This window comes from Dermacentor andersoni, chromosome 6 (assembly GCF_023375885.2).
Source record: "Dermacentor andersoni chromosome 6, qqDerAnde1_hic_scaffold, whole genome shotgun sequence".
Taxonomy (NCBI): Eukaryota; Metazoa; Arthropoda; class Arachnida; order Ixodida; family Ixodidae; genus Dermacentor; species Dermacentor andersoni.
The window spans coordinates 51999351-52026115 of record NC_092819.1 but is presented as its reverse complement, the minus strand read 5'-3'; the positions used below and the strand labels follow the sequence as shown (position 1 = coordinate 52026115).

The window sequence follows — 26765 nt, the reverse complement described above, 5'->3', positions numbered from 1 at the left end:
CGCTGAGGCTGGCTTGACTGCAGCGCGGGATAGCAGTGCCGGTCGGTGGTGCTGGCGCGTGCACGCCACCGCACCGCGAGCTGGTCTTAAAGGCTCGAGCCGTGCGCCTGCCGCGGGGTTACAACGTGCGGCGTAAAAAATGGTGTCGAATATGGGACGCGCCCAGCGAACAGCCGCGCGTGTTTGTGTGTGATGCTGCGGCGGCATGCACCGACGTCGACCGAGCGCCACGGTAAGTTGAACCGAGTGTGGCAGGGGGGGGGGGGGGGGGGGGGGAGGCAGTCGGGGGAGCGGAAACCTCGAACCACTCTGTCTTCTACTTCCTGCTCGAGAGCTACGCAGTCAACCACCTCCCCGCAGTGTTTCCAGCTAAATGCGCCAGAGTTAAAAAAAAGAGAACTAGACAAACCCTGGCGCTAGTGTGTGGAGCTGCAAGCATGTTTGTTTCCTTTATCCTCCAGTCCTCGCGCACTTCACCCTCAAGTTAATATGTAACAACAAGCACAGCAAAAAAAAAAAAAAAAAATCTCCAAGCATGGAGCTGCAAGCACGGCGTTGCAAGTGGGGTGGCATTCTGGACACAGTCGAATCGCGCCACGTTGTCGGATGCCGCCATCTTGGCATTTGTGGGCCAATCAGAGAGGCCGTAGCAGCTCTGCGAGCCAATCGGAACCGACGGTAAGACGGCGAATCGGGCAATGTAGCGAAATTATAGCGCTCGGAATAGTATACTCCAGCACGGGAATGGTGGAAAGAACACGCATTTTGCCTGAACATCGTTCGTCTGGCTTTCGAACCACGTTGCGACTTTGTTGGCTGATCACATCCAACGATATTATTCCGTTCTAAACGCAACAATTCGCGATGACAATGTGAATGTTGTTGCTTGGAAATTTAAGCCATCGAAGACAGATAAAGCATGACAAGCAACGCCACAGAGACCTCTGAAGCCACAACAAAGAGTACGAGACAAATCCATGTTCTCACCATCGTACCCACGAAAGCTGAACGATCGCAGAGCCAGAAATTCCTCTTGTAATGTTAATAAAAAGCATTATAATGCCTCCACCCGCCTCCTCTATTTTTCTGACACACCGTGGACAGCTTATTTTATCGCACGAGCGGAAGTTGGTTGATGTTGCACGTGTCTGTAGAGAAGAGCCTGCTGCGGTGTGCATTGATGCTTCTTTGCTTTTCGACTGTCGCGCGGGTAAGAAATAAAAAAAAAAAGTAGGGAAGAAAAGGGGTGGGGAGGAAGGAGGGGAGGGGGGGGCAGGGATGCGGGCTCGTGAAAGGCCTGGTTGGCGGGTTTGGAATAAGTGGAAGTAGAATAGAGGGCGACGCGTGATAAACTAACCGCGTTTACTCGCGTCGTCGTCATCGGCATCGATCGAAGCGGTTCCGAGGGATTACTGGATTACGCGGCGCCATAGCCCGGCAGTGTGTCTAGATCACGGAGCACCGTTGATAATACGCTCACGCTTCTCTTTTTAAATTTCTTGTCGGCTGTATTTTTTCTTTTCGTTCTAACGGGGACATTGTTTTGAGTTCGTTCCTAAAACGAGAAAAAAAAAAAAAAAAAAACGACGGTAACGACGACAAAGCGAATCGGGGACAGAAAAGAATGGCGCAGCTCTACGACGGTTTCGTCTGAGCTAGTTGGCTCGCGATTACTGAACAGTGCATAGCCTAGACTTACTGGCACGAAATGAAAAATTTACTAGCAGCACGTGAAGTGTTGCCTCCATGTAGTGTTTGCGGATTAAGCTCGGCGACCGGCCTCTGCTGGAAGAGGAAGTCCCCAACATAGACGCGACTCTGCATCCTATCAGAATACCTAAATCACTGCTGTGCTTTCTACGATCCACCGCAGCTAGTGAACGCCTACAGCACTTTCTGTCTTGCTTTTTTTTCTCTATTGCCTACTCCCTTCTTTCTAACCCCCTTTTCTCCGACACACGGGCAGGGTAGTGAACCAGAGACTTGCTTCTGGTGGACCTCCCTGCCTTTCCTCTCTCACTGTCTGCACTTCTAGGTGGTACGCTACCGTAAGAAGCAGCTATGAAGCATGGCCTCGAACGCTTTCGAGCCACCTTCTGTGACTTTTCGTTTTGAGGCACAGCTGTATGTCCTGTGAGTCGGTAAACTTCAACAGACACTTGTCTTTCCTGCGCAGTTACGCAGGTTGAGTCCGTTTCTTCTTCGTTTTCCGGAAATAACGTACGAAACGCCGCGTGTGGTTGACTGCACGCACTTGCTTAAGAAACAGTTGCAAGGTTTAACAACAAGGAGAGGAATAAAAATTTCTACAATTCAACCAGTGAGTACCGTAAGAACAATATAGAACAACAGAGGTTGCTCGGGCTAGATTTGTACGTAGGGCATTACATCGAAACTGAATCAATTCACCACTGTACCCGCTTGCCTTCGTTGTTTCCCCGCAGCAAGTGGTTTTAAAAGAGCCGCCACAGCCTTCTTTGTTTCAGTAGAGCCATCGCTTTCACTTAGAGTCGCCATCAACTTTTATAGATTAGTCCGAATCGGTGCGTGTGTGAGAGATAAATATATTTTTAATGAAAAACAGATTGATTAATTGATCGATTGAGTTTAATGTGCCGAAGAAACACACGAACTATGAGAGACGCCGCAGTGGGGTCCTCCGGATTATTTTGACCGCTGCACAAAAGCGTTTCTGAAATACGACCCCCTCGAAAACCGGCGGCCGCTGCTTTCTCGAACTCACGGCCGCCGCGGAATCGAACCCACGCCCTCGCGCTCAGCCCCATGATGGCATGGCCACGGAGTGACCGCGGTGGGTGCACGAAAATTGGGGGAATTCTGCCGCCGTCTATCTAATCATCTGCAGGCTACTTCTTATTCTGCATACGGAAAGGAATCGGGACAGAAAGGCCCTAAGTGAAGGAGGAGGAGGAAGAGCAGGAGTGCGGTGAAAAAGAGACAAATAGAGAATGAAGAGAAAAAAAAGAAGGAAATGAAAGTAAGCGTTAGTAACATGCGTGATCACTCTATGTACAGGTGAGAGGCAAAGGTTGATGGAGCGTATAAATGTATTCCAGTGCTTGTAAACTAAGCCAACGTCCCGAAGGAACGAAGTAAATAGCAAGCTCGGCGTTCCTCTGAAGGGCAAGTCATGTGAGGCCTTTTATCGTTTCCGACGTGTAATCTACCAACCTAGAGTAACTTAATGTTTCGTCTTTAGGGTCTATTTAAAACTGCACCATCACGTCGCGCTGGAAGCGCGCGAATCCAGCTACTAGCAAAGCAATAGGAGGTGAAATGTAGAAAGATAGTGAGAAACAAGGAAAGCAAGAAAAACGAAAACTGACTAAAAGTAAGAAGGAGCAAACTGAAGCATCAAAGGACAAATGATACAATGACACTATTCCAAATAAATGAAAGTGTGTCCACAGTGATTCGGCATACGTGCTCCCTCACCATCCCCCCCCCCAAAAAAAAAAGAAAACACACACACACACACATACGTAACATTTCCCAGATTCTCGAAGCGATAACCGTGTCCCAAAGAAACAGAGCGAGGCCAGTGAAGCTGAAGTTAAGGAAGTCTTAGCTTTGGAACTTATCCTGCAGGAGTAAGCCCGTCGGCTTCACCTCGAAGAGGTTCGGGCAGTCCGCTGCCCGTTGTTTTAGCGCAGCAGCTAGCTATTCGATTTCTCGCTCGCCGCCTTCGCGTCATTTCCGGCAGGGATAAGGCCAGTCGGAAGCAATTGAACAGCTCGCCGAACGAGAGACATTCTGCAGCCCAAGAGCGGTGGTGTCACGTTGATTTATCGCGACTGGCGAAACGAGCCCGGTACATGAGTCGAGTCGACGCTATATCTCTCTCACACACACACACACACACACACACACACACACACACACACACACACACACACGCACACGCACACGCACACGCACACGCACACGCACACGCACACGCACGCACGCACGCACGCACGCACGCACGCACGCACACACACACACACACACCTTGCGAGTCCTGTACGCTGGAGACGAAAAATGAGCGTGTCGTCACGCTCTTGAGATATCTGCAGCTGCCACCACTGAGCGCTCGTAAACAGCACAGTGCTTGCCGAGGTATAGAACAGTTTTTAATCGAACGTGAGATGGAACTTCCAGTGGGAACATTCCAGTTCACACAACAGCAATGGCGCCGGGAGTGGCGCCGGTTAAAACTCCCTGGGCTATAGATCTAGTACGCGTATATAAATACGCGAGAAAATGCACGGGAGGATGACCGCAGAAGTACCTCGGTTATATTGTAAGGTTTAATGTTTCGAAACTGCACGGTGGATTACGAGGGACAGCGCAGCTGACGACTCCAGATTAATTTTTACCGCCCGGGGTTCTTTGACATGCACCCAAAGCTACAGGAACGTTCTCTTTTTTTTTCTTTTTGCATTCCGCCCCTATCGGAATACGGCCGCCACAGCTGTGGGGTCGAGCCCGCGACATCGTGCTAAGCGGCGCAACGCTAAAACTACTTATTCAGCGAAGTGGGTAACGTGATGGGCTTAAAACAGAGATATAGACTCAGGGAGATGGGCCCAAAATCGGGCGGCTTTAAGGAAACGTGTTAGAGGTATGAATTTCGTAATATCTAGTTACCTCTATCATGGTAGAGCGTCGCACCCGTAATGCGCGCATTGGGTCCGGTTCTCAACTACGGCGAGTGGTCCTTTCACCCACCTTTATCTCCATTTTTTTCTTATTATTTCTACATGTCAATTAAAAAGAACAGTTAACTCTTCTTATGCTCCTTTGGTATTGTTATCTGTTGGCTTCATGCGTTGTCACAAAAAATAAAGGCGATGACGGAGAGAGAGAGAAGCAGGACCGCTAATCAGGCTGCACCTGGTTTGCTACCCTTGACAAGGATACAGGAAAAGGACTAGGAAAGAAAAAAAATAACGGAAAATGAACGTAGATAATGCGCGCACATACAACAGCGTTATCCACGTATACTAAGTATGTCGAAGAGCCCAGTCGTCCACCAAGAAACGCAGCAGCGCTCCAGATGGTTTGTATGCGGTTGAAGCCGAGTGTCCGAATATCTTAGCTTCTGCGGACACTCTTTCGTCGGATCGGTTCAGACTAGCCCGCAGAAAATGTCTTTGACCATCATTAGAAGGGTGGTATAGCAGAGGGTGTATCACTAGCTGTTGCCTGGGATATACGCTTAAGTCGGTTCATACTTTGTTATGGTGTAAAGGACGCTATATAATGTGAAGACGAAGCGACTGAAAAGGAAAGAGCGCATCTTTCTCGTTGCAGACGCTTCACATCGTTTTGCGTCCTACACGCCTTAGAAGCAGAGGATGTGTTCCGTGGCATCGTCGCAACCACAGAAAAGTTCTACGAGACACTGCATACACTGTCTGGATAAAGCCCCTTAAACTTCGTAACGTAGTGACACTCTCCTCCTCCGCCTTCACTCCTCCTAATTTCTCCTCTCTTTCACGCTGCCTCCTCGACCGTGGCACCGCCTACACTGCTCGTGCGTAGCAACGGCGCCAACATGCGCTCCTCGCCACTCCGTAGACGCTTCTCGAGCAAAAATGGCGCTGATGCACGGCGCGAGGGCCCACGTGATGCTATTAGGCCAATAGCGACGCGGCGTTGGCTTCGGCCAGAGCGCGCGAGGAGGAGGCGGCATTCTTCAAAGCGTGCCGCTACTTTACGAAGTTTAAGGGGCTTTCTGTCTGGAGTGGCAAGAGCGCCACCACGCGGGAGACCTACTAACTACGTAACGAAGGCGCGGAGCGTCCTGTGTACATTTGGCAAACAATGTACACAGCGAAGCGTAGGTACACTCACCGGTGGGTCACTGATCGTGAAGGTGTAGCTCCAGAACTCGTAGTCGAAGTTGAAGGCGTTGTCGTTGTACCGGTAGCTGGCCTGCGGCGAACCCGGGGGCGCGATCAGCTCCAGTCCCTCCTGGGGGATGGAAGGCAGCGAGGTCTTGCCGAAGTCGTAGCCAACGACCACGACGAGGAGCTGGCGGGCCAGGCTGTGGTCGATGTCGAAGTTCAGCAGCAGCGGACCGGCTGCCTGCTCGGCTTCGCCGAACTCCCGCTTGTCGATCTGCATTCGCCGCGGACCACGAGAGTGAGAGCGAGGCAAGATTTGAATGACTTCCTACGTTAGAAAGGGGTTCGGACGTTGGAGTTGTTGTATACAGCCGTGTTAGCTGTCTTTGCTATGGGGAATTCACTCGTGGCGCACATAAAGACGCTTGTTTTTCGAATAGACCAAACAACAAATGACGGCTCACGCAGGCGTTTTCGGTTAAACTTTTTGTTTTTTCGTTATGTTATTGCAAGATCGTTTAACGTCTTCTTGAGCGTCACACCACGTATTGACTCGCATGTGAGGTGAGAGTGTCATGGGCTGGAGGAGACTAGCAATAGGTGCGACAGGAGACGAAGCAAGTGAAAAGGTGAGTGAGTGAGTGAGTGAGTGAGTGAGTGAGTGAGTGAGTGAGTGAGTGAGTGAGTGAGTGAGTGATGAGCGAACGAGTGAGCGAGGCCTTCCCCAGTGCACGCTAGAAAACCGGAAATTCTCATCTGTTTAACCTCCTTTCCGTTTCTTTCTATCTCTCTGTTATTCCAGGACGCTGTGACGAAGCATGTAAGTGAACAGGAAAAGCAGGCGATAAAGACCACGCAAGAGAAGAAGCAAGCAGGACGAGCGGTGGACTTACGACTGCCAAAGTTGTATATTGCCTCGATAGTTGTAAGTGCACAGCTCGTTCGTTCGTTCTATCCACTTCTTTACTTCGCACGCGTCTTTCCCCCCACTGGTCTCCTTGTTCATTTACAAGTATGTACCAACTCATCCAGCAAATAAATAAATAAATAAATAAATAAATAAATAAATAAATAAATAAATTAATTAATTAATAAAAGAAACTATGGTTAAACAATGGCGCCCACCAGGACACGAAATTGGCCCACCGCAAACGACACAAAGCGAGGGAATGCGCACCATGACGTAGTTGTCGGTCTCGTCCCAGGAGTAGCCGCGCAGCAGCAGGGAGTAGAATGCCTCGTACAGTTCGGCCTGGGTGGCTACGCTGCCGCGCTGCTCGTCGCCCACGGTTGACTCGTGCACGTGCCAAGTGCGCCCGCCCGTGTTCTCAACCAGGGAGTCCAGGTGCGCGCTCGGAGTCGCCGAACTGGGGTACACCAGGCTCTGCAGGCGAACCTGACCGGACAAGTGTGCAAACGAGCCGTTAGAAAGAGAGCAAGGCTCGCGCCGTGCGCGAGAGATGGCGCCAGGAGCGCGCGCAGCTAGAGCAGCACACTGGCCCCGGCTGCGGAGATGGTTACGGCGAGGGACAACGGCGAGGGACAACGGCGAGTCATAACGGCGACGCGAAACGCAGGAACGGGCGCTAAAGAGCTGCGCTCTAAAAAAGAAAGTGGTGAATGCTCGATGTGGCGTGACAACCATCTAGTCTCTGCCGTACGATCCATCGGATAAGATGATAGCTGAACTGTTTAGGAAACCTGTCGGATATTGCAGGGGAATTTTGTGGGTGAACAAGTTGGAAGCTCTTTGTCGGATGCGTAAATACCACCGGAATTAACCTTCGTAATATTAGTCTCACCAGCATGGCGTCTGAGGAATTTCCGAGATTTCACCAAGTTCTCATCAGGTCGACAACAGGTTTTTTAACAACTTTCTAACAAGTACTGGCCAGTTTTCATCATGTTTTCATTAGGTTTTAACAGTGCCAGCAGCCACCTTTATGAAGAAGCGTCCTCCGGCAGATAGGATGGTTCCGGAATCAAACATGCGTGCATAAAAAAAAAAAAAACAGATTACACAGTACCCGCACAATCGCATTGACTGAATGCTGTAATGTGCTTAATGAGAGCAGCATTCCGGGCAAGTTGGTAGTCCATTAGTCAAATGATATTGCGCAACAAAAGACGACACGGACGTGAGAGGACGACACACCAAGCGCTTGGTGTGTCACCTTGACACATTGCGCTTGGTGTGTCGTCCTCTCGTGTCCGTGTCGTTTTTTGTTGCGCAATGTCAGTTGAGTACTGTAATGTGCATCGCATATAAGATTCTGCAACATCATCTCAGATTATTGTATATGAATGGCATGAGGCATATGCGTTTTTTTTATTACGGTAGTAACACAACTGAGGAGATCCCGTACAAAACAGAGTTCGGACTGACATTCTATAGCTCTTCCAAATAGTCTTTATTGAATATACATCCTATATATACCTGTTGGGTTTCTGTAAGAATCAATGACACTCGTTAGAAAAGTTATAGAAACTCAAAAGGGAATGTCATACATCGAATGCCAACGACAATTTTTGTAAGAAGAAACGGATGTGTATCATAGCATTTACCATGTGTGCGGCATATGTAAATAGTGTTCTTCCTTACTCTCTTGTGCGATATCCTCTCCCTATTTCTTTTGATTATCCTGATACCTCCCCCCCCCACTCTTCCCCACCGCTGCTGACCGATGTTGAGGTGGCAGCAAACTGCGCTATACAGTTACAATGCGACCAGCAGGGATTTCCCTGTCTTCATTTTTACTTAGCCATTATTAATGAAATAGACAACCGGTTACTACCGCTACGGCTTTATTACTTACCTGGGACGACCTCAGCGACTCCTGGAAACGTTCTGCGACGTCAGCCTCCATGTCTCCGTTGCTAAGCAACAGGATCACTCCGCCGGCGGCGGCAGAACCGTTGGAGCTCGGGTAAGGGAACTCGCGGTCCTCGCTCAGCATCTGAATTAAACAAGTCCACAGTCTTAATATTCACTGGAGTACCACGCGACAGGCGCGATCGGCGTTGTAAGATTAAAGCCTCGCCACGGCTCGCTTTTCTCTCTCGGCATTCTATGCGATACGGCTCCGCCTCGAAAGGCGGCTTCCTTTCAAGCCCATTAAGCGAAAGCATTAGCGCGTCACTGCGACATCGCGCGCGGTACGCTTTCTCATGTAAATAAGGATAGCACGTATCAGAGGCAAACATACTCAGAGTACTCCCGCCTTCCTCGCGTTATCAATCGTTCCAGGCGTTTCTCAAGAGGCTTTAATCACAGTCCCTGCTCGAGAAACAAAGAGAGAGAGAGAAAGAATGAATGCAGGCCGGCAGTACAAGCAGAACAACCGCGCTGAAAGATGTCGATTACAAAAAGGCCGCGATGATAAAGCGGAACCACAGCAGCAGCACGAAACCAGCGCGAGCACGACAACAACCACACTGAGGCGTTCATCTAGGACAGCATTGTTACGTATCATTGTACGCGTTTTGTGTCGGGATGCAGTGTAGCTATCGTCTGTGGTGCAGCCAGTCCTCGCTTTTTCTCTCTGCATGTTCCAAGCTGTCTAAGATTATATGCGGGCTTCATTTAATCTCTTCAACTGACTCTGCTTTAGATTTGTTTCCGAACCTGCGACGTTCCTTCTTATCTTACAAGAAAAAAAAAATTTTTTTAAAGGAATACTGTTATGAGAAACGAAGTAGCCGTCCCCATGATATGGTGATCAAACCTTCTTATTTTCATTTCGATTAAAACAATTTTTTTCCCTTTGCGTAGTGATGTGCACATTACATGCCGCCTTGTATCGCGTGCCACAAAGTCAGAGTCTCAAAGCGAGTTGTGAATACAACTTACGCAGATTTAGAGGAAAGAAAACGGTGGAGGAAAATAAAGGAGGACTTCTTGAAACGTGATAATGGCAACATTATTTCGGCGTGTCGGACTACGGCGACAGAGCGGCGGTTCAAGGGACGAGGGCAGCTACCGAGAACATAGGTTTAAACACTGCCGTTGCTCAGCCAAAGAAACGGTGCTTCGTCGTAGAAACTTCCTCTGCAAAACCGTTGCGACAACTACTAATTTTAGACTATAACAAAAAGTCATGATAAACTTAAAAGAAAGTATCTGTGCGCAAAGTACAAATCTTTAGGTATAAGCCTTGAGGAAGCGTGTCGGTGGGAAGCGCGGAATGTTATATAGGTAAATGGTGGTTTAGTGGCGCTAAAGATGCCCAGGCTATGCTGCGCCACGAAGATTATATAGTGTGACTTTCGTTCTCACATCGCCCGTCTTTTTTTTTTTTTTTTCAGGTTCGGTTCGCGAACCTTACCTGCAACGCCTTGGATAGTCCATCCTCGAGCGACGAGTTGAACTTGGAGTTTGGCGCCGGCAGTCTCTGCACCAGTTTGGCGCGCGTGTTGGAGCTGTTCATGGTGGTCAGGGGAAACCGGACAGACGGCTCGACCTGGCCGAAGGCCACCAGGCCCAGCCGGCTGTCCTCGGGAGCGTCCACGCGGGCAAACTTGTCCAGCGCGCGGATCACGAATGCCCGCCGGTCCTGCAAGAAGAACAGAAAAAGAAGAATGCATTTGCTATCGCGAATTTCAATGGCGTAATGGCAACTAAGGCTACGATGCGCTAGGAACTCCGGCGCAATGCGCACTAGCTTGCGCAGCAACGAAAGCTGTGCCAATCTGCTTCCTCTGCAGTACACTGCCATTTCCTTACCACTGGGTGCTGTGAGCTATTCATACTATTTGTTTAACGCTCAGATACTTTGAAGAGAGAGAGAGACCGAGAGGGGAAAGGCAAGGAGGTCAACGAAGCTGAGCCCTGTTGTCTTCCCAGCACAGGGGAAAGGGAACTGAAGGAAGAGAAGGAGAGAAGTTCACAGTATGCGTTCACACACACACACACACACACACACACACGCGCGCGCGCGCGCGCGCGCGACATGACACCCCACTTTAGAGGCAGCACACGTGGATTAGGCGAAACGAATCTTCAGCTGCGCCACAAAGAATCAGAGGGGTATGAAGTGGATTTGAGTGCGAAATAAGCGGTACATACGAGAAACATTCCAGGAGTTGAGTGAGCGAATACGTGGCCGAAATGGATGTTAATGTATCTCTTTGCGCGCAGTAAAAGTTCTCGATTAAATGAACCAAAGCTCACTTTATGCCATCCTATAGAATAAAGGCGCTCCTCTCTCCGGAGCTGAGTGATGGCAACACTCAAGTCAGCAAACAAAAATAATTCCCGCGGAATGGGCGCAACAGGTCAGGCACGACACGCGGAAAAGAAAAAGTAAAAAAAAAAAGAAAAAGGGCGGGGGGTGGGGGTGAAAGTCCGTTGAACAGGGAAGCCGAACACAGCCTTCGAGCCGACCGTGGAGTGCAGCGAGGCCACGAGGTGAAGCAGACAGGCTGCGGGTAGAACACACCGAAGGTGTAAATTTTAGGAGCGATACAGCAAAGCGGACGTTATAAAAAAAAAGTAAATCAATCAGAAACAGCGTCGGTGCCTAACGTTCGCGGAAGTCATCCGAATACCAGTTCTCGTGTTAAAAAGCAAACAAGGCGATTTGGTGCTCACTAAAACCCCCCTCTCCACGCCCTTTCTATTTCCGCCCTCTAACCTTTGCTTCCCTTTCGTTCCACTATGCTTGTTTAAACACGAGTGAGTACATGTGCATACGCGCGTACGCGCGCGCGTGCACAACAGAAGGAGCAAGAAAGTAGGGCGAGCGAGCGCGGAAGAACACGCACGAACGCACAGCCGGAACAAACAGATGCTGCTCGAGATTTGCTTCCGCGCGAAAAAGCATGCCCTTCCCCCTTCTCCGGCCCACCTATTCCTAACAACAGGAAGCGGGACAAGTGAAAAGAGGCGAAAGAGAAGGTGAAGTGGCACGAAAACTCCCGAGAAATCGTTTCCGGCCAGTGGCGACGACAGACGAGATGACAACGGCGTCGAGTCACAGCGCGTAAGAACACGACGAGAAGGGTGGGAGGAGGGGGGGGGGGGACGAGCGAGCAAGCAAGCAAGCAAGCAAGCAAGCAAGCAAGCAAGCGAGCGAGCGCCTGCTGAACATGACAAGCGCATTGTTAGTCAAGCGAGCGCGGGCGATGTCGTCGCTAGAGGGCGCGCGGAACTGCGTTACGTTTTGCGTTGAGCTCCTGTTCGCCCACGCCGGTTCTTTCTTACCTTTTCTCACTCACGCTTCCCTTCTTTGTGTTTGTCTCTCTCTCTCCCTCTCCATCCTGCTCTGCGCGAGGAGCACGCACCCATTCAAAGGACGTCGAGAGGGTCCTCGGAAAAGTGGATAGACAGAGAATGACAGAGACGAAAAATAGAAGGGGGAGAAAAAGAGAGAGAAAGAAAAAGGAAAGGAAGGCGCGGTCCGGAGAAGTCGGCAACGACGACACGGCTTGTCTATACTTCGTTTCAGCAAATACGCGCAGTGCATTCGAAGCTGCGCCCTTAACCTCGGAAACCCAGGAAAGGTTAGAGGAACTTGTCCATTTGAATTTATGGCCACGGAGGATGAGTTCGTACGAAACAACCATGAAATGTTATCCGGGTTGGAATGTAATTATATTTATAATTAATTAATTAGTAATCGCTTCCTGAACTTTCCACAACTGAAACTTCACTCTGGCAGATCAAAAATGCCACGATGAGCGTTGCGTTAGTCTTCCCACATTTAAATGAGCATTTTGAGGTACCGAACTCGGGTCACAATGAAGTTATCAAAAGCATCAATGGAGGTTAAATGTAAAGCCGTACCGCATGAATTCGCAAAATGTACGGAACTTCGCCTGGAACCATGTCAAGCATGCGAGGCCTCGTCCCGCACACTTAAGTGTGGTACCGAGTAAAGGTGTGCGAAACAAAGTGTTCCGGATAATACGCACAGGTACGTCGAACACTGTCTCTGATAACAGAGACGATTTCGCTGGAACACAGTTCCACATATTCTTTGCTACGCGTACTTAAAAAACGCCGCCTCCATTCCACCCTGTGGAAGATGACGTACGGCGAAGCTGGTGCGGACGTTAGACGACGTTGCACTAGCACCACCACCACCACAAGTGACGTAAGTCACGCGCACACGCACGTGGGTGGAAATGCGGCATACATATTCATTCTTCTAGGCCGTCCCCCAAGCGCAAGTGCCTTATTGAACTCAACTAATGTTTAAAAGTAAACTGCGCAAGAATATGCGTAAAGTACGACCTACACCCAAGCTGCAGACATGATAGCGTCGAATTGTTATTCGAATATACGAGAAGACATAAATCTGTTACGCGGAAACTGAAAGACAAAGCCCTTTTCCAGCTGCCGTTTGAGGTCTGTCTGAGTGGTCGCGACCGCTAGGTGGCGGTACCGTTAGCGCAGCATGCGTCATCATTCTCGTAGGCCGTCCGCATAGTGCAAGTGCGTTATTGCACTAATTGAATTTGTCACAGCAAATTGCGCCAGAAAATGCGCAAAGTACGACTTACACACAACATGCTGGCGCGATAGCATCGAATTGTAATTCGAATATACGAAAAAACATAATTCTGTTTCGCGGAAACTCGAACACAAACCCCTTTTCTAGCTCCTGTTTGGGTGAGCACGCCGAAAAAAAAAATCAACTAGTGGCTACCAGCTTCACCGTAAAAGCACGAAAAGAAAAAAAAATCAGTAGATGTAACACTGTTTCAAATATTTTGCGATGTTATGTGGAACGCTGTTCCGTTGAGGAAAGTGGCAAATAGTTGCAAAAATTCTTTATGTACGTGAGTCTGTGCGTCTAATTTGTGACTGCGCTTTCGCGCTACAGCATGTTTGTAAAGTACACGCAATTAGCCGAACAGCAAGTCCTTCTGCAGAATTGTTCCACATGAAGCTAGAACCTAAGTGAGACGGGGCTAAAAGTGTGCACGTTGTGTCCGACCGCCAGGACTGAGAATGACGAAAACGGTTTGTCCGCTGCCTCCTTGTGTAACAGCCAAACGTACGCAAATGAACACGGCTTGTCCATTGTCTCGCCGATAGTAGCCAATGGGCACTACTAAACTACCTCGGACTGGCGAGGTTCAACTCCTTAGCAAACTGGAGTAAAAACGTTTACGCTCGCGCCGCGCTTAATGTCTCTGGGCCGAATTCATGAAGCCCTTCGCTCATAAGTGCTGTTTTCCGTTGACCTGGTCACCTTCACTAATGATATGTCCGGGATCAGGATTGGCTAGAGTCCGCTCTTACGAACTGCTGTATTATCGCAAGAACGTTTCTTTGCAAATGCCGAACTGGCTGAGTCTCTCTTCTCGCTGTTCGCCACGATTTCCGCCAAAAAAGAAGTGAAAAACCTAATTTTAAAGCCGGCGCTTTGTCTTATCCGCATTCTTTGTTTATCGCAGCTTCTCTCTATTAAAAAAAAAAAAAGAAAAAAAGCACGTGATCTAAAACTTCTGCAACCATTAGTGCCATACGGCATTTAACATAGTATACGGATTGTCAAATGCGATTCCAATCCACCCCACTTCACCGGGTGCGTTCAAATGGAATAATAAAGATGTTATGGAGATACGCTTTCCTTTTTTATATGTGGTGGCGTTATGTGATAAAGAATAATTTTGTTTTTCCAGTCCGTGATCGTTCCGTTCAAATGGTGGGACGCACGGAAAGGTTTGCGGTGGGCAGTGGGTGAGCCACCTTCCCTGGCAACGCTCCCCAGTGGCTGATACGATATTCAACGTTCACTGTAATGCACAGAATTGGCGAGTACGAAGAGTAGTCGTTGCTACCGCTCGGGTACGACGAAGAGAGAGAAGGTCGTCGAAAGCCAGAATAGTAATAAAAAGAAACAAATGAATAAATAAATAAAGCAGAGAGAGAGAGAGAGAGAGAGAGAGAGAGAGAGAGAGAGAAAAAAACGTGCACAATTGCGAGGAAGGAAGAGGGTTGCCCGTAGCAGCAAGAAGCGGTTCCTACAAAATTTAATCACCGAAGGACGCCTCCTAGTAAACACGTAGGTTCTGTTTCGCTTGAGGGAACTGCAAAAACGATTTTAAAAAGTTACCTAGACATTTCTCGGCATATATCAAGGCATTTACAGAGAGAGTCAGCTACGCACTGAAGAAGAGAAAGAAGAAGTAAAAGTAGAACGAAAAAAGAAGAACAAGAAAGAGGCAATCGTGTTTATAAAAATAACTGGGGCAAAAAGACGTCGCTTTCAGCTTGTCCCACGACTCGCGCTCGTTAGGTTAGGTTATCGAGCGCGAAAGCGTTTTCCGTTGTTTTTTTCTTTCTTTTTTATTTTTGGTCGACCCAACTGAATCGCACACTTGTTGGTTTAACGCCCGCAACCTGAACGCGCAAATGCGACGACACTTCTCTGGAACGCCTGCGCCGTTTAATAGCGCGTTTAGTGATCGCGAGCACGGTGTGACACGTCGTCCTCCTCGCGCGTGGACCGCATTTTTAAAGTCTGCGGAGCCTGCAGATACGAACGCTGTAGTCTGTATGAACTGCGAACGTGAGCATGTGTCACAGTCGCCACAGCTTTAGGCCACGCACTTTAACAAGGTAGCTACACCGACTGAAACTGTATGGCAAATAAACCGAGGATAACAGCGAACTTCTGCTTCTCATCTTTACACACACAGACGCATTATATATATATATGATATATATGAGATTGTAGTGACTTTACTATTCATAACTTTATGTAAGCGTGAACAAATACATTGAATAAATTCTGTTCGGTACAATGTTGCGTCATCCAATAATCCGGCTTCTAGGTCGCGTAAGATAAAACGCTGTTAGCAAGTCCTCCGCTTAAACACTTGCGTATATAAGGAGTTGCACTGCAACTCCACATTCGGATACGACGAGCTTTTGCCATCGACCCCAACCGCTTACGTGCTACAACATAGAGCCCACGTACAAGGCACGTGAGTAGCCTATCGTGCGAAACGACTGAACAGTTCACAAATGACAAGTTAATGAACGTGTTTGGAAGGGTTAGTTGATTTAATGATTGAATGAATGACCAATAATATAATTGAATTATCGATTGATCGATCGATAGATAGATTGATTGGTTGGATTCAACTTCCAATAAAGCAACACCTAGACTTATGATGTACGTCGTAATGCCGCGCTCTCGATCGATTTCGAGCATTCGGTATTCTCTAAGCACGCGAGCGTGTTCATGCGTCTCGCCTCCTCCTCGTCTCTCTCTCTCTCTCTTCATCATTAAAACGCTGCCGCCACAATCAGTAGCCGAACCCGCGACATCAGGCTCGAAAGCGAAATTCCGCATCCCCTGCAGGGAGCCGCACCCGGAGTTTTTTATATCCACCCCCGGCGTTGCGAATCCGGCTTTAAAAGCGCGACGGCCTCGGGCCCAGGCCGCCGCTGCCACTTCGGCTTTCCCGACTGTAGTCGCGCAGGGCACGTCTCGTGAAATATTGCCCGAGAACTTCGTCGCCTTCGCGGCCGCTCTATTTCTCGCCCGCTTTGGTCGAGATAACGCCGTGGCGATGCGGAGGAGGTTGGCTGGGTGGGTGGGGAGGGAGGGGAGGCGTGGGTGGTGGTGGGGTGGGGAGACAGGGTACGAGAGACAGCTCGCGAACTCGGGCGTGTGCGACGGCGGCAGCGGTAGAGCTGCGCATCAATCATGCCAGAACGAGGCGGCGTCTTAAGAAATTGAGCCCGTCCCGCCTCGCGTCAACGTATTCGGTATAGCTGCGGAGCGATCCGAAGAAAAGAAAAAGAAGAAGAGAAAGTCTCGGGGACTTTTAATTTTGAATTTCTAACACATTTCCCCGACGAAGCCAAACAATATATACATGTATAAAGAAAAAAAAAAAGGAACAAGAAAGAGAAAAACGGAGCGAAAGAATGAGGGAAGAGAAAAATAACAAAAAAAAAAAAATCGGGTACAGCCGAGCAGCTTCTGTTTCCTTTGCGTTCCCGGCTGTTTGACGCCCGGAGCGGCGTCTTATCAGGAGCTCGCAGAACGCCGGGCTCGCTGCGATGCCTGACATTTAGCTGTTTCCTTCGCCTCCGAGTTCAGAAAGAGCGCGCGGACGAGGTGACGACAGGAATGACTCCAACTCTGCGCCTGTTATTATGTTGGAGTGTTAACAGAAAGGAAACAAAGAGAGAGGCTTGTAGAAGACGCGCCTAGCGTACGCAGCTTTGCAGATGTGAATGGGCTGCTCGTTTATCGGTAAGGCACGTCGCTTAGGTCCGGAGCAGAGCTTCGTGGACTTGTTTTTTTCTTCTTTTTTTCGTTCGGATTGCTTTACAACTTTCACAGGACAGAGAGCAAGGAATAAAAAAGAAAATTGTGTGGCTACTTTCTTCTTTTATGTCCGAAAATGGGCTGCATGCGAGGAATTTATGCGGTGAGCTCAAGTATCGTGTTCTCTTTATTTGTTTTTGTTTGCTCGTTATTAGAGGTTCAACTTCAGACCATGGCAAGAAAGCAAAAGAACACAGCCATGAATGCATGTACGGAATTTCGACTGGTCTGTTACTAGGAGGCAGTGTATCAGTGCTGCCTAGAGGAATCATTAAACGATACGCTGATTACAAATGGAAGAGTAACTTTGAGAAAACGTAATTCTGACAATCAGAACCACTTAAAAAAAAGAAGAATAAACAGCGAGGCCTGAAGCCCTATTCAGCGCCAGTAGTCACTACTAGTCAGAGGTAACGCGCCTACGTACTTCTGTCGTAATGCGAAAGTACAGGTGACATAAGTATGCAATTACACTAGCGTTATGACAAGGGTGGTCTGTCATTGGACGAATAAACACCTGTGGAGCTCTTTCCGTTGCCATACTGCCCAAATCATGCCTCGACATTGCCACTAGCCGTTCTCCTGTAAAGCTTGCTTTCTTTCGGGTACACCTTTTGAGCGAAGAAGCCAACTTCTTGAGATGTCCTTTTAATATTTTTTTTGCGAGCCCATCATTCATGCCGAAAAACTCATATTAGGTTAAAGGAAAGCAGTGAGAGCATGGTGTTTGTGGTTTCAAGAAATTGCCGTGCTTTCTCTTTTAAAATGTACAGCCCCTTTTTATATACTGACATTTACTCCAGGCGCTTTGTACTCTCGTCCATGTTGCAGGTCCGGAGTTCGATCTTTACGCATGGTGGGGCCTTCGTTCTGGCAGAAGCTCTTAAACTCACTCTTTGACAGTTTAATTTTGTGTTTTATAAAGTAATGGCGTATACATGACACTATTTAAGAAATAACAAATACTAATAAGTATTCTTTTATTATGATGAGGTTCAATATCATCGCCCAAACTAAGTCCACCCATGGACAGCTGTCGTTCGCTCCCCACTTCTGGTCATTAATTGCCACATAATGTTTGCTTCTATTTTTGAAAGTCACCTTGTAGCTTCAATGAGCAACGTAACTTCCTGCAGCCAATCCTCGGAACAGCCATCTTAACTCTCTCTCTTGTTGAGTTCGGCCATATCAGTTCGTTCGTCTAGTCATTGTATCAAACGCACGTGGCCGGTACAAATGCTTTTTCTGAAACCGAGGGGGTGTGCTCACTATGCAACTAGTGAGTTACTTAGACTCGATGAACTTGACCCATTAGTTGAAATTAATAGGTAGCGCACTTTTTTTACGCGTGAGCGTAACTGGCCAGCCAGTGAAATCGGCGAATGTATGTTTGAGGCCGGGAAGGAAGTGAATGAGGAAGGCGCCTGGAGTTGGAGAATGAATGAATGAATGAATGAATGAATGAATGAATGAATGAATGAATGAATGAATGAAACTTTATGGAGAGAATCGCGCGCCGGGGTAGGTACGAAGGAGCGTGCTGATTGCGCGAAAAATTAACTCCACCTAGAGTAAAGTGCAGGTAACGTTGAGCGAAGGGGAGATGCAGAAAAGAGGCGAAGAGTCGCGGATGAGGAAGGAAGGTGGAGGCGCGCTGGGTTGACCTCCTCGGGCAGTTGCTACGGGTTGCGTGAGAGCTATGGAGGTACCGGATTCGTCTCGTGATCGAGTGGCCGAGCACCAACCGCGAAGTCGTCGCCAAGCGCCGGTCACAAGTTGAACAAGTCTCGCAGAGGGCGTGGGATTGGCGTACCCAGAAGACTCCCGAAGAACGTGCCAGGTGGTTTGCGACAATACTGGTGCATCAGGCAAGACGCCGTAGCTTGGTAACTCCGCAACAACATGAAGCCCGTTTGAAAGCTCAGCGCAGCGTCTTGCGCGAAGCCCGAAAGCGCAACACCGAATAGAATGTATCGATTGCGATAGCAACTTAGTAGACAGCTACACGAAGTAAAGATGGTACTTTTATCGGTCGTATAAACTTTCAAACATTCACTTACTAACCAAATTAACAAGCGCGGTGTCAGCGCGCACAGGCAAACATGAACACGTCACACTCGATGACCGCGGACACTCGCTGTCAAAACGCTGCCGTGAGGAAGCGTGGCAGCAGTAGCGAGCGAAGTGACCTTCGCGCTGTCTATCGCTTCAACCCAAACTTAGCGGCGAGAACACACCATCCCTGCAGCTATGACACGTCGGCGCCTTTGGTACACCTACATTCTGAAGATCGCTTTCAAGATGATGCATACGCAGTTTTTGGCGGAGTACAACACCGCCCCTCTCCCTCCCCTCCCCCAGGGACCATGCGCACGACGGACGACAGTGCGCTGCCTCTATGATTTGTTATTTTATGCAGGCTAGATTAAGCTGCGATCGTCGGTTCACCGTCTTACACTTTCGCTCGCACATACAGCACACAGCGCTCAGGGACGATGTTATCGCCCTTGGATTTTATACCCAACATCGAGGCCAGGACTACGGCAGAAATGCACCTGGAGTGTGCACAGAATTGCTATCGCAGTTATATAGGAATGGCACCCGCACATTTGCGCGTAACCCGCGTTAGCGAAGTGAAAGGTCACGGTAAATTTTTGTATTTTTTTCTCTCTTGGTTTCTTGCTTTTATTGCGACAATTATATGGACACTCCATGTGCATTTCTGCCGTCGGCGCCGGCGTCGCTGTGAGGTTCCGTATAAAGTCCAACGGCGATAAAATCGTAGCCGCGCTTCGTATGGTGTGTGATAAAAGCTTGCTAGGGTAAGCCGGTGAACGCGGCTCTGTTTCGCGCGCGCAATGGAGGAAGGTGGGGCGGCAGCGCTCCCTTCTCTGTCGCGCGGGAAACACGAGGTTGAAGCAAGGGTGGGGGAGGGGGGGGGGGCGTTCTTTTTCGGCGGCCGTGCGGGGGAGATATCCTGAAAGCGAACTGCGACATGGCCAAAGTGCGCGCCCGTGCGGGCCTCATTCTAAAAGCGATCTGCGATGCTTGCAGAGTGCGCGTAGTGCCGGTATAGCTTCGTAGGCGATGTGCTTTCTACAGTTCGTTCGCGTTGATGCGACAGACAGCACGAAGGTCAAGCCGCTCGCTGCTGCTGCCGCGATTTCTCACTCCAGCGTTTCGACAGCGGGTTTCCACGGTCATCGAGCGAGATGCATTCATGCTTACCTGTGCGCGTGTGACGCCGTGCTTCTTCATTTGGTTAGTAAGCGAATGTGTACAAGTTTATACGGCCGATAAAACTACTATCCTTACTTCGTATAGCTGTCTACTAATTTGGTACCGCAATCGATACTTCGCCGTTCGGGCGAAACTGCGACAATGTTTTTATTTTTTTTTTTGTCAAGCGAAGTTCAGCCGAATGCACTTGATAAGACGAACGCGCATTTGTTCGACTGAGCTTACTTACTCCTTAAACTATTATTGCATCCTCTGGACGGTGTTCATACGCTCGATTGACATCACCCGTTAGTGCAAATGCACCATTCGCAGCACGTGCGGTGGTTTGGTTCTACATGTCCAATGAAGCGACGGATGCAAGGGGGGTGAGAGAGAACGCGTCCGTGTGTGTGCGTGCTTGCGCGTGCGTGTACAGTGCATTCAGCGCAGCGGAGGTTCCGGAATAGAAACGTTACCGTCACGAAAACGCCAGGACGGAAATGAGACGTGCAATGGCAGAGCGAATAGGACAGACTCGTGGGTAGGGAGGAACTAATTATTTTCGATGGTGATTTAGATAACGCGCAGGGGGGCACGAGCCTAGCCAGGTCAACCAGCCGCTTGCCCTCCACACGTTAAACACAGGGTAGGCGGGGTGACAAACTGAACTCGTTAATTACCCCGCAACGCCCTCGCCGCCCCCCCCCCCTCCCATCGCCCACTCCCCAATCTCCTCTTCACTCCCTTTTTCATCGTCCAAACACGCTTCCCAACCTCCACCTCGCACGGAGGCACGTTTCGAGTGTGTCAACCCTTCTCCGACTGCGCGAATTTTCGGGAGTTTTTTTTTTCCCTGCGCGTACTGAGGCTCATTAACCCTGGCCTCCCGCTTCCGTTCGAAACAGAATGAACGCAAAGGTCGCACGCATTCACCAACCTCCTCTCCCTCCTTTCCCAGCTGCGGCGACCCTCCGGCGCGCGTCGCAGTGTTTCGTCTCGCTTGAACTCGGATCCGCGGAATAAGACAATTATCAGCCGGACTACATATACATTTAACGGACAGAAAGCGGATCCACTAATCGTGCGATGAAGCGGTCGAAATTGCGGGGCGCGGTTCCGGGTGTTATCGCGACTCCACGCATAACGAAGCGCCTCTAACCTTTTTTTTTCTATTTTTCTTGAACCTCTTCTTTTAAATGCCACATACCTCATCAAAATCGTCGATGCAGTGGATGCCGAGCTAAAGATACCTCTTCATTGTGATTACTTTCTCCTCCACTTCTCTGGCATTTATTCGTAAGGTTATGACTAAAAATAATAAACAAATCGAACACGTCGGACACGTTGTTCTTTTCGTGCTTTTATTGACGCGATCCAGATTCTTAACCTGCTCTCCCCCTTTGCTGCTGCCGTCTGTTAACTAGCCCCTGAAACGTCACTCTCGCTCGCGAAAGAGAAAATGAAACTAGATATCCCGCTGATAAAAGTGAGAACACGTGCGATTCTAGATGAGAGAAAGACGCCTGTACAATCGCGCCGTAGTTCATTCGAAGACAGATATGCTGAACCCCAATTCTACAGCGCCAGCGGGACAAAAATGGCTGCCGTTGAGAGGCCGCGTTTAGGGAAGATCCGTTTGCGGCGCCCGGAGGTGTAGACGCTGCGGCGAGTGGGCGTACTAATGCGATTAGCATTTTTTAACCCACTTCCCTCACCGCGCGTTGGAAATAAAGGTGTCTTCAGCAATACGATGCGTCGCCACACTGCTGGAATGTCAATTGCGTTAACGTCGAAGCTCATCGCGAGATTGGCCGTGCCGGGGCTGCTTTTCTCTATAAGTGTTTTGTATGGGTCCTGTGCCGAAACTCTATCCTTTACGATAAACATGTTTTAGATGCACGAATGGTACTAGATGTCACTGATTAAAGACCTAGGCTAGCAAGGCCATGCAGGAGCGAGACGAAACGTTTATCGGAGTTTAATATTTGCAACTACACCCTTACTAGAAAATTGGGTCGTACTTCTCGTAAATAGATCCCGTTTTCATCTAGAGAGAGAGAGAGAGAAAGAGAGAGAGAGAGGTGCGCGCGTCTCTTGTCGGTGTTTCGTAAAGAATAACAATATCTAGGATTGAGAAACTTGATTACGCAAGACATTCTCAAAATTTGCTTACGAAACAGACTTGAGATAGTCCGCACACCATATTGCTTTGTCCGCCATGGGAAATATGACACCGCTGTATACTGTGCATTTCCTTCTTTTGCGTCACATTTTATTTATGTGACCTTTCCCGCTAGGTTTACTGCTTTTTAATTGCGAGTTATATAATGTCATAGTTTTGCAAGAGCGTCGGTTTAACTTGGACGTAATTTTTTTCAGAAGGTGACCCTGTTCCATATGCAAGAAAGAATGAGAAAAAAGAAGGGGTTGGGGGAGCTTTGAAAGCTAATGCACCCACTGCAGTGACACAATAGATATGACGCTCTGCGGCTGAGCACTAGGTCATGGGCTCGATTCCCTACAGTGCTACAGCCCCATCCCCAAAAGCCATGATTGCGCAAGGGAGGTAACTCCAAGTGTTAATGTACATCTTCTTGGAAAGCAATGGACTGATACTTTCAGGGACAATTACCGGCCTGACGCGGTGACGTTGTCGTTAGAAGACTGGGTCTGGTCACGCGTACCATTAAAGAGACACTTAACTCGCTATGGAGCTCCGCATGTTAAGCTTCCATAGTGAGCCTACTTAGTCCCCCCCATCTTCTCCTCCCCTTCTCCTCCTCTTCTTTCTCACTATGCGGTGTCGCTCGTAACCCACGCGTTGGCTTGGGACATAAAGCCCCACAATTTGATTTCGTTTGATTTGACAGCTAATGCGACCCCGCGAAAAGGAAGCAGCAGTTCTTATCGCCTTCCGGAGACCCCTCGCTCGCTTTCGTAACCCACGACGCGCTCGCGACTCCAATTCCCCTCCCGGCGCACCAATGCCGGGGAGAACGCGATTCAAGCGGATCTATTCATTGGGCGCTAATTTGAACGTCGCTGCTGTAAAAGAGACATCTCGGAGGGGGAGCGTCCCGCTCTCGTTTGCGCAGCCAAACGCGGATGATCTTCGATCGAAGCCAAGGCGACAGAACCGAGAGAGGAGTGTTTCGTTTTCTTTTTGTTATGTTATATAACACGTGCCGGCAGCCCAGCACCGATGGAATAACCAGCAGCTGTGGCAGCGCGCACTGGCAGCAGATTACAGCAGGTGGACGATGGGAATATATATATATATATATATATATATATATATATATATATATATATATATATAAAGCAGTCTTGAAGAAGAGGACAGAAGTGAGAATTGAAGAAGTGGAAGTATTAACACAGAAGAAGATGACATGAGACAAACGAAGAACAAAGGAGAAGTTGAAGCAAGGTGACGAAGAAGAAAGAGGAAGAGGAGGAGGATATGCGAACAGAACTCGCCTCTGGACATTCTCCGCTCCCCTAGGTCCATGGGGCCCAATTATAGCCTCCGAGAACGTCGCCGCGCGATTGTTGGAGAGCCGTGGTGCGGCGAGGATGACCACCACGCGCGCTTCCGCGCCAACCTTCCATCCTCTCAACCAGCACTCGCTTACTCGCTCTCTCCCTCTTTCCTATCCCTCGCACGCGCGAGTCCCAGTGGCATGGTGGTCAATAGCCACGGGTCGCCGAGCTCGCGACATGGTCCGGACACCGGCACGAGAGAAAGAGGTAGCCGGCCGCGATGCGAAGGTGGAGAAGGAAGGAGAGGAGGAAAGCCTTGCTTCTGTTCCCGCAAAAGAATCGGGAAATGTGGAAGGGATGGCAAAGGAAAAGGGTACAGTCAAGAGAATAGGGTTGTTCCACTGGCCCTCTACCCATACAGAAATGAAAAAAAGAAGGAAAGGAGGCAGAAGGAGGAGGGAAGACAGCCGGCCAAACGAGAGGGGGTGGCAGACGACGACGACGACGAAGAAGGAAACTGGTGGCGCTGCGATTCGCGTAATGATCCGAAGAGCGTTAGGCTTGGCCGCGCGACGAGCAGACGAATTAGGGAGCGAATCTGTAAGGAGCCGCGGGAGAATACAAATAACCTCGGTCGTGTAGTCTGCTCCGTCGAGTCATTCTGCGCAGTGAGAGAGAGGGGCAAAGAAGACGGGAGAGGGAGATGAAGAAACCATGACGTACATTGTTGCTGGGCCAAAGAAGAAATGATAGAAAAATAGTGGAAAACGAGGGTGGAAGGCGTGCACTCGAAGGGTTCGTCGCGAGGACATGGCGTTGGCTTTGGCTTGCCACCGCGGAGACTTATACAAGACTAGAGCGCGCGCACACGCGCGCGCTTCAGATAGCAGAAAGCCGAGCAATGGCCTCCCGAAGTGGAGCAGACGACTCCGCTGCGAAGCAGAAGACGAGAAAGACAGCGTGCTTTTTTCCTTTGAGAAGAACATGCCGCACCAGTGGAACTGCACATAAAACACACCAACACACACAGGCGCGCTCGTTTCTAAACATACGCAGAAGACGTAACACGCAATGCCAACCAGACACGAGGCAAACACGCACAAGAACGCGATTCGCGGTCGTCGACCGAAAGAGCTTGAGTCCGGTGTGTGTGAGCGTGCGCGCGCATGCGCGCACACACAGACATACACATCGACTGTGCTAATTGGGCGTGCACAGCACGGGTTTGCTTCTGTTGCTGCTGCTCGTTGGCGATGTTTTTCTATCCCTTCCCCCAGCCAGTCGCTCTCTCTTGAGCCGCCGCTCGTCTTTCCTGGTGCGTTTATTTTTTTCTTCTCTCCATCTTCGACAGGAAGCGATGAGCGAGCACTCTGATTCCGTGGCGGGCCTAATTAGCGAAACAAAAGGTGGCTCTCCGCAGAGCTGACGCCGCCGAAAAGAAGCGGCGAGCGAACTAAATGCTTTACTTTTCTTCTTCTTCTACTTCTTCGTCACCCTCTCTGGCAGTGTTTGCTGCCCGAAGAGGACTTGCACAAACAGGACCCCAGGTCCGAGTAATGGTGCTCGAACACGCGCGAGGCGGGCCCCCGAGTTCAAGTATTGGAGAAAGAAGCGAGGGAGACGGATGAATGCGCGACGTGCGGGAAGGGGCATTACGCGTGCTGACTAAGGGGGTAAGAAAAAAAAGGAAAAGGAGGTAAGAAGTGTGGCTTTCCCCAAAATGAGGTTCGAAGGAGCGAGAAAGCGATGGAAAGAGAAAACGCGGCGGGGCGAAGGTGAGTGAGCGAGCGAAAGGGAACGGTTCGAGGTATTGCCGAAACGCCGCCTGAAAGGAAGACGGAAGATATCGGGCCTTGCGGCAGGTTCCAGTCGCACTTCGCTCGGAGTTCAGTTCACGCACTTCGCGGTGTTGCGGAACTGAACTGTATACGCTAAATCTGCTTGCTTCTCGGAGAAATGCTAACGTAACATTCTCGACTTGTCGTAGAAGTATTCTGTTGTGGAGTAGTTGGTTCGTATTGAAAAGTTTTGGCAAGGTATTGCACAAAATGGAACAAAAAATAAAATAAAATAAAAGCGCAGTGCTCTGTTCTCTGTCTCTCATTCTTCCTTTCCTATTGCTCTTATTGCAACTTGTGCAGTGCGTTACGAAACTTATTCAACTTTTCTGTTTTCTTTTTGGCATTGACCGAAGGTAAGGCGTGGAGTTTTAACGTCCTGAAACTGTAGAGTGAGTCATCACGGACGCAGCAGCGGACAGCTCTGACATAACTTTGACAACGTTTTATTTTTTTTAAAAGCTTGCCTCTGCACCTAAATGCAGGAACATTTTTTATGAGTATTATTTTTTTTTTACATTTCGCCCACATTGAATTGCCGCCGCCGCGTATGGGAAACGAGGCCGTGGGTTCGATTCGCAGATACTGCCATTTTCGGTGTCTGCAATACGGGAAAGAAAGAAGGAAAGAGAAAAAGAACCGCTCGAAATTCGGCGTAACGGATAAGACAGACAAATCAAACTCAGTTTTTGAGACGATACGTGCTGTCGCAGCAACATATAAGCTATTGAGCAAAATTACAGGCGCTAACCTGTGACAGCTACGCCTTGTACAGCTACGGAAAAACCGGCACTGTTAATCCATAGAGAAAGAAATTTCTCTATGGTTAATCTACGTCCTCCCAATGTGTTTGCTTTCACTTTCCCATTAACAGTGATCGAAACCTGCTGGAAAGGTCTACCACCGCAGTCGTTTCAATTTCGCGCCAGCCTTTAGAGCAAGCGTACTCGGCCCCAGCCACCATGCGTCGGCATGACACGGGCAGTAAATGCGGGTTTGACGACGGGGCAGACGACGACGAACACATCAGGAGAGGCGGAAAGCACGCTGTTTACACTGTAAAATAATTTACTCCTTTA

At 49.2% G+C, this 26765-nt stretch overlaps 1 protein-coding gene across 2 annotated transcripts in view; it reads right to left on the bottom strand.

The window, feature by feature from the left end:
* Positions 1-26765, bottom strand: part of LOC126522907 (calcium-activated chloride channel regulator 2-like) — a 527003-nt gene that overhangs the window by 21007 nt on the left and 479231 nt on the right. For both annotated transcript variants that reach the window (XM_072288729.1, XM_050171751.3), the window contains 4 exons: positions 10178-10405; positions 8669-8809; positions 7030-7248; positions 5860-6126 (listed from right to left, as the gene is read on the bottom strand). In XM_072288729.1, coding sequence (XP_072144830.1) covers positions 5860-6126; positions 7030-7248; positions 8669-8809; positions 10178-10405 — 855 coding nt within the window. The remainder of the gene's footprint in view (positions 1-5859; positions 6127-7029; positions 7249-8668; positions 8810-10177; positions 10406-26765) is intronic.